The sequence below is a fragment of the Rhinopithecus roxellana genome, chromosome 4, assembly GCF_007565055.1.
Source record: "Rhinopithecus roxellana isolate Shanxi Qingling chromosome 4, ASM756505v1, whole genome shotgun sequence".
Lineage (NCBI taxonomy): Eukaryota > Metazoa > Chordata > Mammalia > Primates > Cercopithecidae > Rhinopithecus > Rhinopithecus roxellana.
In genome coordinates, this window is record NC_044552.1 from 170,998,836 (window position 1) to 171,014,961 (window position 16,126).

The following is a 16,126-nucleotide window of genomic DNA, read 5'->3' on the forward strand; positions in this document are numbered from 1 at the left end:
CCCATTCTTAAAAAGATACACACACAGTAAAGTCTCTACAGCTCACAACAAAGTATACAAACTTACATAGGCAGATTTTTGTTTTACAGGTACATTATCGACTATTTTTTAGCTGAAATATTAATATTTCTACAGAGGCAAGCATAGATAAACACAGCTGAACTAGTAAAGACATACACCCACCTACATTTCTTTGCTCAGGAAGACAAAAAATTATTTCTGATGATTCAGACTTAAGGGGAAATTAAATGTTTCTCTGCATATTTTATTGCAACTTTGCATTTTCTTTAGGGACTGGATTCCATCACTGGTGTCACTGACTGTGGATATCTGATGTCAGAAGAATCCAGTAAAGCCTCCACATGGTGTGCCAGTTCTGTCGCCTTACACTTTAGCCAGGAAATGATGACCATTCAAACTCCTGTCCAATTCAGTAACATGTTACTAATTTAGACTTTGGAAAGATATTTTTCTCATAAGAAGGCAATGCCTGATTTGGTACCTTCAATTGCTCTTTCCAGCTAAGGCTATATTTGTATAAATTGGAAAATCAAATTTAAAAGATTCAAGTCATTAAAGGTGGAAATTTATTGTCTCACAATCTTCAAATAAATTAAATTTTCTATATTATGTTATTACTAGCTTCTGGCTATTTAATAATTTGCAAAGACAGGTGAATGTCTCCACTTAATATAACATGAAATAAGGTATAATAGCATGAAACTTTACTTAAACATCATGACACTTTTTGAGGACCAGTTCACTTAAACCTGAACCAAACCTGGATACAAGAGACTTAGAAGAAAGGCACGGCAGTCATTATTCACCTCCACATATATGTCCTTTGCAATTAGGTGGAGGTCCAATGTCTCTGAAAAGGTGTTAAGTCTCAGCACCAGATGCTAGTTGGAATCATAAGCCACATTTGTAACCGGTACATCTTGAAAATGTTTTGTATCTTAGAAAGCACAAAGGTCAAAGTATCTTAATCCACGTGTGAGTCTGCCCATAAATTCTTAAAAATAGGAGTTTCTATTTGAATTTTGAGAAGGGGAGAAGGGAAAAAGACATGGGAAAAAAAGTTACAATGATCTTAATGTGTTAGGAGGCAACAAAGGGAAATCCCTTTATTCTACTGAGTCACTGGCAGCTTTGCCTAATAAGAAAGAATTAGTACTCCACTAAAGTTGCCGGTGTCAGTAACGGTTTCAGGGGCACTGAAGGATTTAAGAGAAGGGCAAATTAATTTCAAAGAATGTAGGAAGTGTATTTCTACTTCTTTTACTACTCCTGACTTTGCCCTAACACTTTTCTGGCAGCTGGTAGGGAGGTATGAGTGAAGATAAGTGGAGGAAAAGGTAGTATCTCCTCTTAGATTCTTACCACTATTCATCTCTCACTCCAAGACTAAAAGCTTTTGAAATTCAAAGAAAACACTATCATACTAGGCTTAAATGCATTTATAACTTTATTTCATTAAGGAACTCAGAGAATTTAAACTCTGACTTGCATGGTTTATCATTCAACGGCTATAGCAATGAAATATATCTTCCTCACACAGACTGGTTTTCCAAAGTACAATGCCAAACAGAGGAGGAGTTATAATAATTTGTTATGCTGCTGAGAATAAGTAAAAACTAGTCATATTTTTAGATTATTCTTTATTTCAGGATTCCAATGAACTGCAAAGAATTATTTTAATTATTTTAATAATCATCATCTGAAAGATGTTATAAATCTATAGTATACCAACATAATTAAAATATGCATTTTGATAGGAAAATGTAGACATAGATAAAACTATTAAAAGATCTATACAAAACTATTTGCATCTCTGACATCCATTAAAATACAGCTTAATGTTGAAGATAATTAACACTGGAGTCAATCTACTCTATTCAAATCTGATTTCTATACTTACTAGCTGTGTGAACTTCATTTCCTCATCCATAAAATAAGATTAACAGTAGTATCTACCAGATAGGATTATATGGGGATTAAAATAAGTTAAAATGTAAAAACATTTAGAGCATCATTTGTGTCAAGAAAGCATCATGTGAATGCCAGCTATTATTATTACTTGTCTCTCTTTCTCACTAAATAACTAAATTTGATGAGGGCAAGAATTATGTCTATTTTGTTCCACATTAAATTTTCAATGCCTAACATGATGACTAGAATATACTAGACACTTGAGAAATGCATACTACTTGAAAAAATATTCAACCATGATTACAGGTTATCAATTCTTGCATATTTTAGAAAGTGGTGATGGATCATATTTTACTTGTTTTTATGATACAACTTTCAAAATACCATTTAACTACTAAAATGATTATAGTTGAAAATTTGAAAAAATATTTCATTTCTAAATATTATAAATTTATATTAGAAATACAGGGGAAAGTTGCAAGATTTTACTACTTATGGAAATAAGATATGCCAAAGGGGCCGGGCGCGGTGGCTCAAGCCTGTAATCCCAGCACTTTGGGAGGCCGAGACGGGCGGATCACAAGGTCAGGAGATCGAGACCATCCTGGCTAACACGGTGAAAACCCGTCTCTACTAAAAAATACAAAAAACTAGCCAGGCGAGGTGGCGGGCGCCTGTAGTCCCAGCTACTCGGGAGGCTGAGGCAGGAGAATGGCGTAAACCCGGGAGGCAGAGCTTGCAGTGAGCTGAGAGCCGGCCACTGCACTCCAGCCTGGGCGACAGAGCGAGACTCCGTCTCAAAAAAAAAAAAAAAAAAGATATGCCAAAGGTATTTATAAACTGTAACAATTGGCCAGGTGCAGTATCTCACACCTGTAATCCCAGCACTTTGGAAAGCTGAGGTGGCCAGATTGCTTGAATCCAGGAATTGAAGACCAACCTGGGCAACATGGTGAAACCCCATCTCTACAATAAATAAATAAAATAAAAATGAGCTGGGTGTGGTGGTGCACACCTGTAGTCCGGCTACTTGGGAGGCTGAGACAGGAGGATCCCTTAAGCCCAGGAGGTTGAGGCTGCAGTGAGCCATGATGGTGACACTGCATTTCAGCCTGGGCAACAGAGTAAGACCCTGTCTCAAAATAAATACAAAAATAAAAGAGAAAACAGAAAAACAATTGCAACAATTGAAAGTTTTTTATATTTCAGAAATGTTTTTCATATTGTTTTTTCTAGAGCTCTAAAAAGCTAAATTGTAGGTAAATTAAGGACATTAAGCATATTTTTAACATTGCTTTATTTCAAAATTTCCTTATAGATGCTCATACAAAAACTAGATAAACTATAAGTGAATATATTATGTCTATAAGAAAACGTTAATAAAATATAACTATTTCAACAGAAAAAAATCGGGAGCAAGATTTAAAAATGGAAAATACTACTTAACTGAGCTTAAAGGAAGGGACTCAAAATTTCTCTTCCCTTTATTCTGCAGGTTTAATATTATTACATTTCTCTAGCATTCCTTATTACTGATTAGGGTTTTTCAGTGATAATCTACATTTTATTTTGCCTTATAACACTTGTCTCTGTATTTATGGTATTCTATATGCAGAAATTACAAAATTTAGCCCTTTACTAAATATATTTATGCTGGACATTTGAGAGGACAAGGATAGACTTAATGATCCTCTTGGTAGAGTCCAAGTGAAGAGTTTTCAAGTATAATGGAGAATTTTCTTGTTCTCATGACATGTGCTGAATGTCCCATAGGAACAGACAATTACTCAAAGGGTGTAATCTCTAAAACTTCAACAAATTCCAAGTGAAGAGTCACTTCATTGGTTTTTCTTCTTCCTTATTAGGCTGTTTAATTTTTTCGAAATGTTTACATAAGATCTGTGTCTGCCACAGTGCCAGTGTTACTAATCATCAGGCCAATGCATTTTCCCCAGAGTCTCTGAGCTCAACTTCCATATGTAACTGGGAAGAGAGGCCACAGGTATTCAAAATGAGAAGGCTGGTAGTAGCAACAACCAATGGAATCAAAATTGGTGAAAACAGAATGTGTCAGTGATTCCTATGAATGAGTTGATTTTGTAGTGACATATTTCTAAGTTATTTTATTATATTACATGTATTTTGCTTATGATAGTTTTGATCTACTTACAATCATACTAAAGTTTGCTGCTGAGTAGATAGATAGTTTGTAATTTTTGTCTAAAACCTTACATGGCCAGTTTAAAGCATGCTATTTTTCTCTATTAATATGGCAAACTGTTAATAAATTCAAAATGTTATCAATTGAAGATTTTCAAATGACAGATTTGAGAAGTTAAAAGGATAATCTCAGGCCGGGCGCGGTGGCTCACGCCTGTAATCCCAGCACTTTGGGAGGCCGAGGCGGGTGGATCACAAGGTCAGGAGATCGAGATCATCCTGGCTAACATGGTGAAACCCCATCTCTACTAAAAATATAAAAAATTGAGCCAGGAGAATGGCGTGAACCCGGGAGGCGGAGTTTGCAGTGAGCCGACATCGTGCCACTGCACTCCAGCCTGGGCGATAGAGCGAGACTCCGTCTCAAAAAAAAAAAAAAAAAAAAGGATAATCTCTGTCACCAAGGCAATCATCCTGATTCTTTTAAGATGACAATTCTGTTTATTAAATTATTAAAAGCGTTGTGTATTTCAAAGAAAGCATCGTATTATGGTATTATGTTTTCTCTAGATACCTCACAAGCAACGATGAAATAAAATGCCTTCTTACATTATTTCCCATTTTAATATTAAAAAATTCAAATTATTTATTCACCTAAACATAGAATCTTTATCTGTAAGAATCTGCCAATTGTTATTAGGGCACAAAAGATTAATTGTAAGAGATGAGCAGGCAAATCTTGTTATCTATTTAGTGACTAATTAAATAATGCCAAACACAGTTATTTTGCTGAATTATCAATATTTTAAATAAATATTCCAGATTATCTGTAGGTATCTATATATTCTTTGATTTTCTAATACTTTTTATGTTTGATTGATAAACAAATATTTCTGGGAAAAGTGTACTACTCACCATTGATGAAGACTATAAAAAGGAATATTCTTTCCCCCTTGAAGCACCTACTGTGTGTATGACTAAATGGGCAACCACTACAGATACAGTGATAGGAAGATATTAAGAACAGTGTCTTTCACAGATGATGAAGCCCATAAATGTAAATTATTTTGGATCTTTATTTTATTGTGTTTGATTACTTGGTAAGATAAGCTGAACTTTATCAAGAAAAAATAATAGATTCAACACTGTATACTACTGATCCTTAAAAATTTTCAAAAATAAATATACTAAGATGATATCTACCTAATCTCACTTTTGCCATTAAATTTGTTATCTTAGGTTAATTCATTTTTCTCTTTGAATTTTATTTTCTCCATCTATAAATGATATATCATTTCCCATGTGTACATAAACCAGACAGAGGTAGAAATTATTGCAAATAATACATTTTATAGATAACCAATGGTGAAGTTTGCAGATTTGGAGATCTGAGTATGATTTTGGCTGTGTTAGCATGTTTCATATTTGAGGATAAGTGCTAGGTAAGACCGATGTGTCTGTACATCAGAATTATCTGGGGAGATTTTAAAACATATTCCTGAGCTACAACTCAGATGTTATTAACTTGTCTCTCATGGCAAGGAAATTTTTAGAGATCTACAATTTAAATAAACTCTCAGGTAATTTCAGAACCACAGTCCAAAGTGAAACTACTGTCTTGATCAATGTTTCTCAAATTTTAATGTGCATATGAGTCATTGGGGATCTTAAAAGGCAGATTTTGATTTATTACGTCTAGATGGAGCTTAGATTCTGCAATTCTAAATAGGTTCCATATGATGCTAACATTGCTGGTCCATGGGTCATGCTTTGAATTTCAAAGCTCTAGTCCAGATGAAACTCTTGAAAAAATTATCAATGTATGGCATCACAATTTAATCATAGAATTGTAAAATATCATAGCTAGAAAATACCTGGACATCAGTAAATCTGGCAGTTTTGTTTTACAGGTGCGAGAACTGAGAGCCACTGAAGTGATTTGACCATAGCCAGTTAACAGCACAAAGGGAAAAAATACCAATACCTCCTTGTTGCATTCATTCAAGCTTATCTCAATCATGTTTAAAATTTTGATATGTTCAGATGATGAGCATCAACTATCAATAGTTATTCCAATGGCTCAGGTCAATGCGACAGTGATATATATATTAACTTAGTTTGCATCCTATCATTCATGTTTTGGGATTTTGAACAGTAGATTTATATATACATACACTAGTCACTGTGTGTAAAAAAATTGTGCAGTTATGCACTTATCCTCGACTGTCTCCCTCACTGGCCTCAGGATGCATAAAATTTTCTATTTTCAGAATTACTCTTTTGAGTTGCAATGGCTCTCACCCTGATTATGAGTTAGAATAACATTGTGGAGATTTTAAAACTTCAACTATTTAAGGTTTGAGCCCTAGAGATTCTTATTTAGTAAATCGGAGATGGGAGGTAACCTGGAATTCTGAATTAGAAACAAAAATTAGATGACGTAGACATTTGTGGCTTTCCTGCTAGAATCCATTATTCCTGATAACATTCCTCTTAATTTTAAGAACCACTTTTTTCCCCATGCTAACCTACCGTTCAGTTTCAAGGACGGGTGCCCATTTCATAGGCCTTGACAAAGTGCATATTTCATCTCTCTGTCCAACTGATTGACTCCAGCAAGGATATGCTACTAAATCCAGATTAATGGGAGTGAACCAAATGCTTTTGCAGAGACATTGGGGAAGAGAACAGGCTCTTCTACTGAGTTGTTAAGGTAAAATAATTGTGGCCTCAACTTTCTGATCCCCATAAGAGCCACTAGGAGAGAAAAACCTGCCTGAGACTGAAACAAATGAAACAGAGGAAGGAAAGCAGGTTCCAGAAGTGAAGAAAGAGGATTTATTAATAACGTAATTAAAAAAAAACTGTATCAAGTCATTTCGGAAGCCAACTCTCGCTCTGTCGCCCAGGCTGGAGTGCAGTGGTGCCATCTAGGCTCACTGCAAGCTCCGCCTCCCGGCTTCATGCCATTCTCCTGCCTCAGGCTCCGAGTAGCTGGGACTACAGGCGCCCGCCACCATGCCTGGCTAATTTTTTGTATTTTTAGTAGAGACGGGGTTTCACCTTGTTAGCCAGGATGGTCTGGATCTCCTGACCTTGTGATCCGCCCACCTCGGCCTCCCAAAGTGGGGTTACAGGCGTGAGCCACCGCGCCCGGCCAAAAAAGTTTTTTGTTTTTTTTTTTTTCATTAAGCAAGTGTGAATTGGATTTTGGTCTCTCATGGGCAAAATAGTTCTAATTAAGACATCACTTGAATCTGACACACAGAGTTGAGAACCATTGGTAAGGCTTCCGTTATGCTTTTTTTATTGTTGTTTTATTTTTCAACAGACCCTTTCTAAATGAAAATCTATAAAATACGTAAAACTTTAAGCCATCTGCATTCAACTAGCACATTAGTTTCTCTTGAATTTGAAACAGGAAACACAGAACTGCAGAGAGAAGATTCTGAAATACATTAGACCTAACAGCTTCCCCCCCACATCCTTTTCTCTATTATTCATCTTAGGTACAGGTAGAAATATAACACCAATGAAATTATTCTTGCTCCAAGAAGAACTACATAAAATGATTGGGCCTGAGTTGAGTTGCTTCAGAGACTCTTTTAATACCTTTTGATGTTGGCACCAAAACCTGATCTCTTGCTTTCCTTGGCCTGTTAATTCAGGCTCTGGTTTGACCCACCATTATTTGTTTCATCAGTTTGCCCGTCTTGACAGAGATGAGCTCTTTTAGTAGCACGAAGTGTTACATTTGCCTGAGTCATTGGTCTCAGAGTTTACTTCTTAGCAACTACCTGGAGAAGTGACTGGATCCTATATCTCCTTTTACCTCCCCCTCCTCAGCCTTTTTCATTTTGAGCCAACCTCCACATCTACTGTCTATTCTCTCTGGGCTTTGTCCCCCTCCCATCCCCATCACAAGTCTGATCCATGATTGGGAAAGACAGGCAGAAGATAAAACTCTAAGCTCCTCCTGCAGCCTGAGAGCGATATGCAATGGTGCAGTTATGGAGATGAGTTTTGATCTAGATTTATTTAGAGGCGATATCCAAAGATAAATGTATACTTAACAATGTTACTAGGGCCTACCTAGTAACCAATATTCTGAGGCTATGAATTTTAACAAGTTTAGTCATCTTTCCATTCTCCTTCCTTTTTTCATGCACCATATTTTCCAGACACTTAATGTTCAGCCTGGTGTAAACCACTGAAGCTGCCAGCAAAGATGGATGCAATGAAAGCTCTGACACACACATACGTCCATCCATCTTACTCCCGATGATGCGATACAACCTTCTGAATGGCCTAATCCTAAAGTCTTGAATATTTATGATGCTTAAATTTTCTGGCTCTTTCTCATTCACTCTGACTGCAAGAGCTATTGTGGATTGTAATAAAGTAAGAAAAATACACAATGAAAGAACTGAGTTAAAATTTACCAGGCAGTTCTTTTCAACTCGCAGAGCTTTAGGGAAATTTAAACATGCAACTATAGGGGGAAATGTAATTTGTTTTGCTCTAAGTGAGGAATCTCTTCCTCTGCCATTGACATGCATCAAGTACAATCTCATAGAACATCAGCCTTTATGTTGGGTCCAGCTTATCCTTAAGGACAATTTCTTATTTCAAAGAGCAAGTAGTTCGCAACAAAGGAAATTAAACATAATGTAGATTAGCTTCTGGTGCTTTCCTCTAAGGCAAGAGTAAACCTATAGCCCACAAGGCCACCATACTCCTAAAATTAAAGATCAGTTTCTCCTGTCCAAAAAACTAAATGTGCATAACTCTGAATGACTACAATTATTCTTTCTCAACTTTAAAGCTACATGTCAGGAAAAAGACATTACAAAACCTAATTTCTTGTTAGGAGCCTATTATTCTCCTCTAAAATTACATATTCCAAAGGATATAGATGCTGTAATGATTATTCTTATATACAGATGTATTATAGATGGAGGTTTAAGAATAAACTATAAAAAGGAGATATAGATAGGTGTATCTGTTAAGTTGCACTTAAAAGTGTTAGTACCAGTATTTTATTAGTAAAATAAACCAGTAATAAACCAGTATTTTATTTTTGAACATAGAGAAAAACACTAAGATACCTATGCTGAAAAAACGTATATTTTTTAACTTTGCGTTAAGACTTTTGGATTTTCACGCTCTCTCTTTATTTCCCTCCCTTTTTCTTTCTCTCTGAGTGTGTGTTTGTGTGTGTGTATGTGCATGTGTGTGTGTGTGTGTGTGCATCTGTCACTGAGTCTGGCCCTGGTTTTAACTTTAACTTTGGGTCTTTATGAATAATTAAGCGAATTAAAATTAATTCATATTTCTAACAAATAGAGTATATCCATTTGTGATATCATTACTATTATTCATATTTTCATATTCTTTCAGTTCAATTTATTAATGATAAAATCATATAAAGATTTACCCTCATCTTTATCAAATATACAATGCCCCAACTATTCTATCTTATTTACTGTCTTGTTTGATCATGTATTCATTAAACTTTTAACTGTGGTATTTGCAGGACATTTTACTAAGTAAGGTGATCTTTTACACCTTTGCAATTACTTAAGCTATAAAATAACATGTTGCATTGATCCTGATGCTAGCAATACCACGTCAAAACTCCATTATGGTAATTTATTATTTTATTTAATAAATTTTCATCATTAGTCTTTAGCAATGTGGTAAGCACATAGTACATGTTCTCTTCTACCAGCTCATTGCTTTTCTTACAGAAAACACTTGAAAAAGATTAATTGAAAAATACATTTGTTGATTGAGTTTAATCCCAGAAGGCATAAAACATGTCCGTATTCTGTATTAGTGATTAGCTAAGGATATACATTGTGCCGTCATGAAATCTTAGACCTCTGTGCTTTGCTCTCACTCAGAAACCTAGGAGTTATCCAGAAAGCAAAATGTTTATTTTCTATTACAATCATGTTCAATTTTTTCCCTTTTACATTTCTCAGAAATTTTGCAAAACTCTGCATCCCTTCCCACAAGTTCTAAAATTTTTCATCATAAGTTAAAGGATTACAAGTGGTATAATTTATAGATTATTGTAAATGTTGACATTTAAAAATAAAGTTGCCATATCCCTTTTAAAAACTGAGTTGATGGAATCCAAACACTATAATATTTTTAGATGTCATTATCAACTTAAAATATTTATCAAAAATTATTTCTTAACATTTGGAAATTTTTTATCTTTCTCTTTTTAAATTCATATTTTCATTCCACCTCTCTCATACAAATTTTACTCAAGAGCTACATTATGATTCTCTAAGGAAAAAAATTGTGTATATTGAAATTTTAAAATTTCCTTCATATTCTGTGATTTCATATCCTGTAATATATTAACCTTTAGACTATAAGAATCTAAGAATCTAAAGGTTAATATATTGCAAATCTTCATAAGTTATTATTAAACCTGAAAAGTGGAATTTTTTTTTAGAATGCCATCTAGTGAATGGGGCTTTAAAAGTAATTCACCTATCTGTGGATTAATGTATTTTACAGTTAGAATAAGACAGGGTTCATCAACAAATCTAGCCCTATATTTTACTTTTAAAGATACAAATATTGAGAAGCCTTATGCACATCTGTACACACACACACACACACATACAATATTATTGGGGCAATGTTACTTAATTTTTTTGTCTCCTTCCAAGTAATGTCAAATGACATGAAGAACCAACAACAAATTTATTTATATCTGAAGTAGAAATAGTACAGTTATAAACCTGGGCATGCTCTCAAGCAGATCAATTTTAGAAAAACACTCAAATGGCATTCAATTCCTTTAAATCTCTCCACTCTTATTTACCCCTTAGAAAATGAGGTGTTAACATTTCCATGATGTATACCCCAGTGTGAAAAATATTGCTTAAAAGCACACTTCCAGATAGTATACCACTATATACAGAAAATAATTATTTCAGAAAATGCGATTTATAATAAATAGTATTTGGTTTTCATAGTTATAATTTGTAGATAATTGTGTATTAAAATATAGTATTTTCTAACGATTCAGTGCCTTGGGGTCTCATCATGAAGTGTTTTGTAATAGAACTAGGTATTTTAAAATTTTGACAAGTTGAAAAATAACTATGCATGAAGAACATAAAGGCACTAGGTACCACATGTAATACCCTGAAGCTATATTTATATATAACAACTGATTCCACGGACTAACAGAATCAGATATTTCATCCATATTAATAATCCGTTTAATAATCAATACTGCAACCCTGAGATTAGTTGACTACACCATTATTCCATATCAAATTAAGAACTGCAGACTTCAACCACAAATAACAAGCAGGCTGAATTGTTATTTTGTTAAGAATAGCAATAACTCAACAAATAAAACTAAGTGTATTCAAATAAAATGTTTTAGGTAGACATAGGACAGTAGAATAAAAAATGCTACAGCCTGATAATTTAGGCAATATAAAATGACTAAATATTATTGAAATATATGAATTGACAAGAGTATTAATGAGGAGTCATTTAGATGGGTGAAAATCAAATGTTTTAAGAGACTATCATTCTACATTGCCCCCAAATTCTTTCTTAAACCAAAATTTGTAAATGTAAAAATGAAGAAAATAACCTATAAGACAAGAGTAATTTATAGAATTTTTCGCCTAATAATAATGTTAAAAGTATACTTAAAATGTAAAATATATATTATAAATGTTTTATAAAATATTACCTACTACTTTAAAGCTCTCATTGCCTCTATACTTCTAGAAAGAAAAGCTTACACATAAAAAATAATTATTACAATGAAATGATCTTCTTGAGTTCACTTTCAATTAGGGTTTATTATTACATAGCCTCTGTACTCAAGATAGGGCAGCTGAGATTTTTACTTAAATGTCAATTTTTTTCATGCAACTGTGAATAATACTGTTAAGAAAATATATTCAGGTGATTTAAAGTCAATTCCCCTAATTTTGAGTATGTAATCTTTAAAGACATTAGTGTACATGTGTTGAAGGACATATATCCTTTAGACTATTTTTGACTAATAAGCATTTCTAACATTTTTTTAAAAGTACCCTAAACAACTATTTAATAGTTTTTCTGGTAAAAATTTGATTTGCTCAATCAAGGAAATAATTTAAGAAACAATAGTAAAACAGCTTTGTATGAATTTGCAGTTTATACTAATTACTATATGAAGCTTAATTTTTAAATAATTTCAAAGAAAAATTTAAATCACAAGAAAAGATTTTTTATTAAATAGTAAATATTAATTTATGAAAAATATGGCTTTATGATAGTCTTATGGAATTCAGTTTATAAGTATAAATGAGCAAACATCATTTATCTGTTTTCCCCTCTTCCATTTCCAATGAAAATAAACATGCATAAGCTGTTATTTCCAGATAATGACTAATATCTCACTTAAAAGTTTGTCTATGTTCACTCTCTATGGGAAATCAGCTACAGAAAGACGCTGCTCCTGATCTCTTGAAGTTTATAGACAAATCTAGAATCTCTAAACCTGAATTTCATGGTTGAAGTTTGTCTTGAGTGCTCGAGTTCTCATTCTGGATTTCTAGGTGTAGAAACCCTTCCTTTCTCCTCACAGAGCTTTATAAACATTTCCATTCCTGGATGCCTTGCCACAGTTGAGTTTGATTGGCTTAGCTCTTTTTTGCTGCATAAGTTACAAATCCAAAGTTTCTAATTTAACATACACTAAGTGGATTTTACCCCAGATAGTGTGAGGTACTCATCATTTTCTCGGGGAAGGCTGAAACTGTAAGTTTGGATCCTGCTGTTTGAATCCACAGTAGGTATTAGGAGACAGCAACAGAAGCCAGGGTTATCTTCCTGAGTAAGTACCTTCGACAGCCTGCCTATGTGTAGCAGTGACTAAAACATTGCAATTGTTTTAAATCTGGCTTAAATATTGGCTCTTTTCTCACAACAAATGTACCTCAGGATGGTACTACCTGCTCCCCAGTGGAACTTCCATGAAGTTCCTACCCCTGCCTGTCAAAATTCCTACGCTTCTGAAATTCCTGCCCCATTGCTGTCCTCCTTTGTCCGAGGTTTATCATTCTCTTCATTCAGGTTGTGACCTCCTCACTCAGTCACCTTATCTATTCCTGCAAGGAATTCCTCCACAGCACATCCAGGCACATCCGGGTGACTCCACTCTATGACAATGACACATCACACATACTGACTGGATATGCCTTTGCTTCCTAGACTGTTATGTCCCTCACCATCTTGTTGTCCTGGCCCACAGTCATCACCTAACATGCAAAATAATGATGGCAAGAACATAAGAAGGAAAAGAATAAGAATAAAAATTTAAAATCAATACATCTGACCATAGTGAGAATAAATCATGGGTGTCATCATTTTCTGGGCCATTTCTAAGGCTACAGAATTCTCCCCTCATTCCTCAAATTCCAGCTCATATTGGTCTGTATATAAATGAATCCATACAAATCTACTGAAGAAGGCATTTAAAAAATAATCAACAGAAAAATAGTGAGATCACCTTCATTGGAAAAGAAATTGAGTATTTTTTTTTTACTGACTATAAATCTTGACCTAATTATTAAACAAAACCTTCATATTAAAATAAATTCAGCCTACAACTCAAGTAAAATATATCTGAACCATGCTGAAAACTGATATTACCATAAGAGAAAAAGAATTATTATCAAAGGTGAAAACAACAAACCTTTTTTTCTCAAGGGAGGCTCCTCTACTTCTCCTAGACCAAGATTGAAACAAAAAATTAGAAAATATTTTAACATAGAGTAAGACATCATTATTTCCCCCTTTCTTTGTTCATTTAAAAAAAACTATTAGTTTTAACAATCATAGTCTTTAAATTACTTTGCTTCCCAAATTCCAGTTTTTAAGTATAAACTTTGTTTATATACATTTATATGAGATTGTTTCATTTTTATGAATTCAATAAAATTATGGCAGTGATCCAAATTACACATTATAGGTTATATATCATGTTAACTTCAATTCTCTATTGTTCATCTTGAACTCTTACTGGGGCCAAAGCAAATATAAATTCAGGAAAAGTTATAAAAGTACTCTAATAATAAAAGCTTTCCTGGTAGTCAAGGTTGAATACATGATTTCTGATGACTAAGACTGATCCTAAAAAATGTTATCTAATAGATGGAATCATAATGCTTTGTTTTCTTCATACCCATTCAATGGCAGTTTTTACGTGGTTTCAGTTGGCTATTTCCTTTTATTCATTTATATTTATAAGAGAGCACAGAGGTTAGTTGCATAATTGTTAGGACATTTAGAATGTGCCCTTCTATTCTACACCACCATTTGGTTCAATATATTTACTCTTTTGATTGTACTTTTAGTAAGATTGCTTTCTGCTATTTGACTATAAATGTGACATGTGTATAAAACACTTACATGTATTTTTAGTTTTACTGTTTTTGTTTTAATCTTCCTAGAGATAAACTTGAAAAATAACTACTATTTTTTCCAAAGAATCATATAAATATGAGTTTGTATTGTGGTTTTATAGTAGTGCATAATGAGACTCTCTTTGCTGTAATGCTACATTAATATTAGCATTTAATGTTGACATCTTTACCATAATGACAGATAAGCTATAAGATAAAAATCAAATAAAGACCAATTTACTGTGTTTGGCAGCCTGTTGATATGCTTTTAGCAGTGAGAAGTGTATTCATTTTGTTTTAGCTTGCCCCAAGGGCTCATTTGAATGTAAACTGAGGCAAGCCACTATAATACATATCTAATATTGGTCCTAGCAGTTAGATATGTCTCTATGTTCTTTGTACCTTTATCAGTGTCTTCGTCACCATCATCTTCTTCATCAGCTTCAGATGAGATTATGTCGGATAACAAAGAAAAGAAGCCATAGATCCAGTCCGTGGTTTCCTCCACAGCATCATGTACAAGTTTTAAAGGATCTGAGCCAATCTTGGCAATAGAGCTTGCTAAAAGTAATGAAAAGAAAGAAAGAAAAAAATTGCAATCATTTCCAAAGAACTTAAGAAAAGCCGTTTCTACTGATTTGTTCTTTTGACACAATGAATATGTCAATTTCAACATTCTAAATATCTCCTGGCTACAATTTTTTGCTCAGAAATAGAAACTTTATCTTGCTATAATATGCATGCATGCCAAGAAAGAAAATGCCTTTGGGAAGTTTATAATCCAAATAAGAGTTAACACAGGAAAAAAATTAGGCATGAATTAAAATAATGTGTATTTATGTTACCCAGATTGCAAATAAACGCTGTGTTACGGATGTTCAGGAATGGAAGAAATCATTTTGGTCCATATTGTATGGGACAGCATTATAGAAAAGATGACTCTGTAAGTTTTCAGACAAATAACAAGTTCTGCAAGTTGACTAAGGTAGTTGTGGCAAAATTAAGACTGATAGGCCTATTTATTCTAATTTGTGATACCACAGGAAGAATCTGGAATAGTCAAGTTAGTGATCATATCAAGCTCTAGTTGGAATAGATTGTATTTATCTGTTAGTCATCCCTGTACATTAAATTAAAAAGTATTCGAACTGCTAGTAACTTCAATGGATAGAATCTATAAGTCTTCCCTTTTCTATGTCCTAGGAGATATAAAATGTTTGTGAAATGAAAGATTGAATCATAAAAAATGAAAGTAAATGATTAGGAATTTCCAAAATTTTGTTTTTCTAATCATATGAAAACTGCTCTGAAGAGGCAAGCATAGCCTTTAGGATGTGATTACAGAGGTGATCTATCTAGAACTATGGTATAAATTGCCTCTGATTTTTTATCCATCTGTAATTAAATTTTAGAGCTATGTTTTCCTTAATTTTAAAAACTATTTTAGCTTTTCAGAAATTCTTCTCTGTTTGATATATTTAAGAGATGAGAATTATATCAATGTATTATATTATCTAAAGGTTAAGTACCTAAAATTAGACTTTTACTCTGATTGACATAGGAAGTTATTGGAAGATTTGAGCAGAAAGATG

General features: G+C 33.6%; 1 protein-coding gene across 2 annotated transcripts in view; it reads right to left on the bottom strand.

Annotated features, from left to right (window-relative positions):
• The window catches only part of LOC115891968 (triadin-like), a 134,267-nt gene that overhangs the window by 34,162 nt on the left and 83,979 nt on the right, over nt 1-16,126 (bottom strand). For both annotated transcript variants that reach the window (XM_030929025.1, XM_010375403.2), the window contains exons 3-4: nt 14,937-15,095; nt 13,826-13,858 (exon numbers count right to left, since the gene is read on the bottom strand). In XM_030929025.1, coding sequence (XP_030784885.1) covers nt 13,826-13,858; nt 14,937-15,095 — 192 coding nt within the window. The remainder of the gene's footprint in view (nt 1-13,825; nt 13,859-14,936; nt 15,096-16,126) is intronic.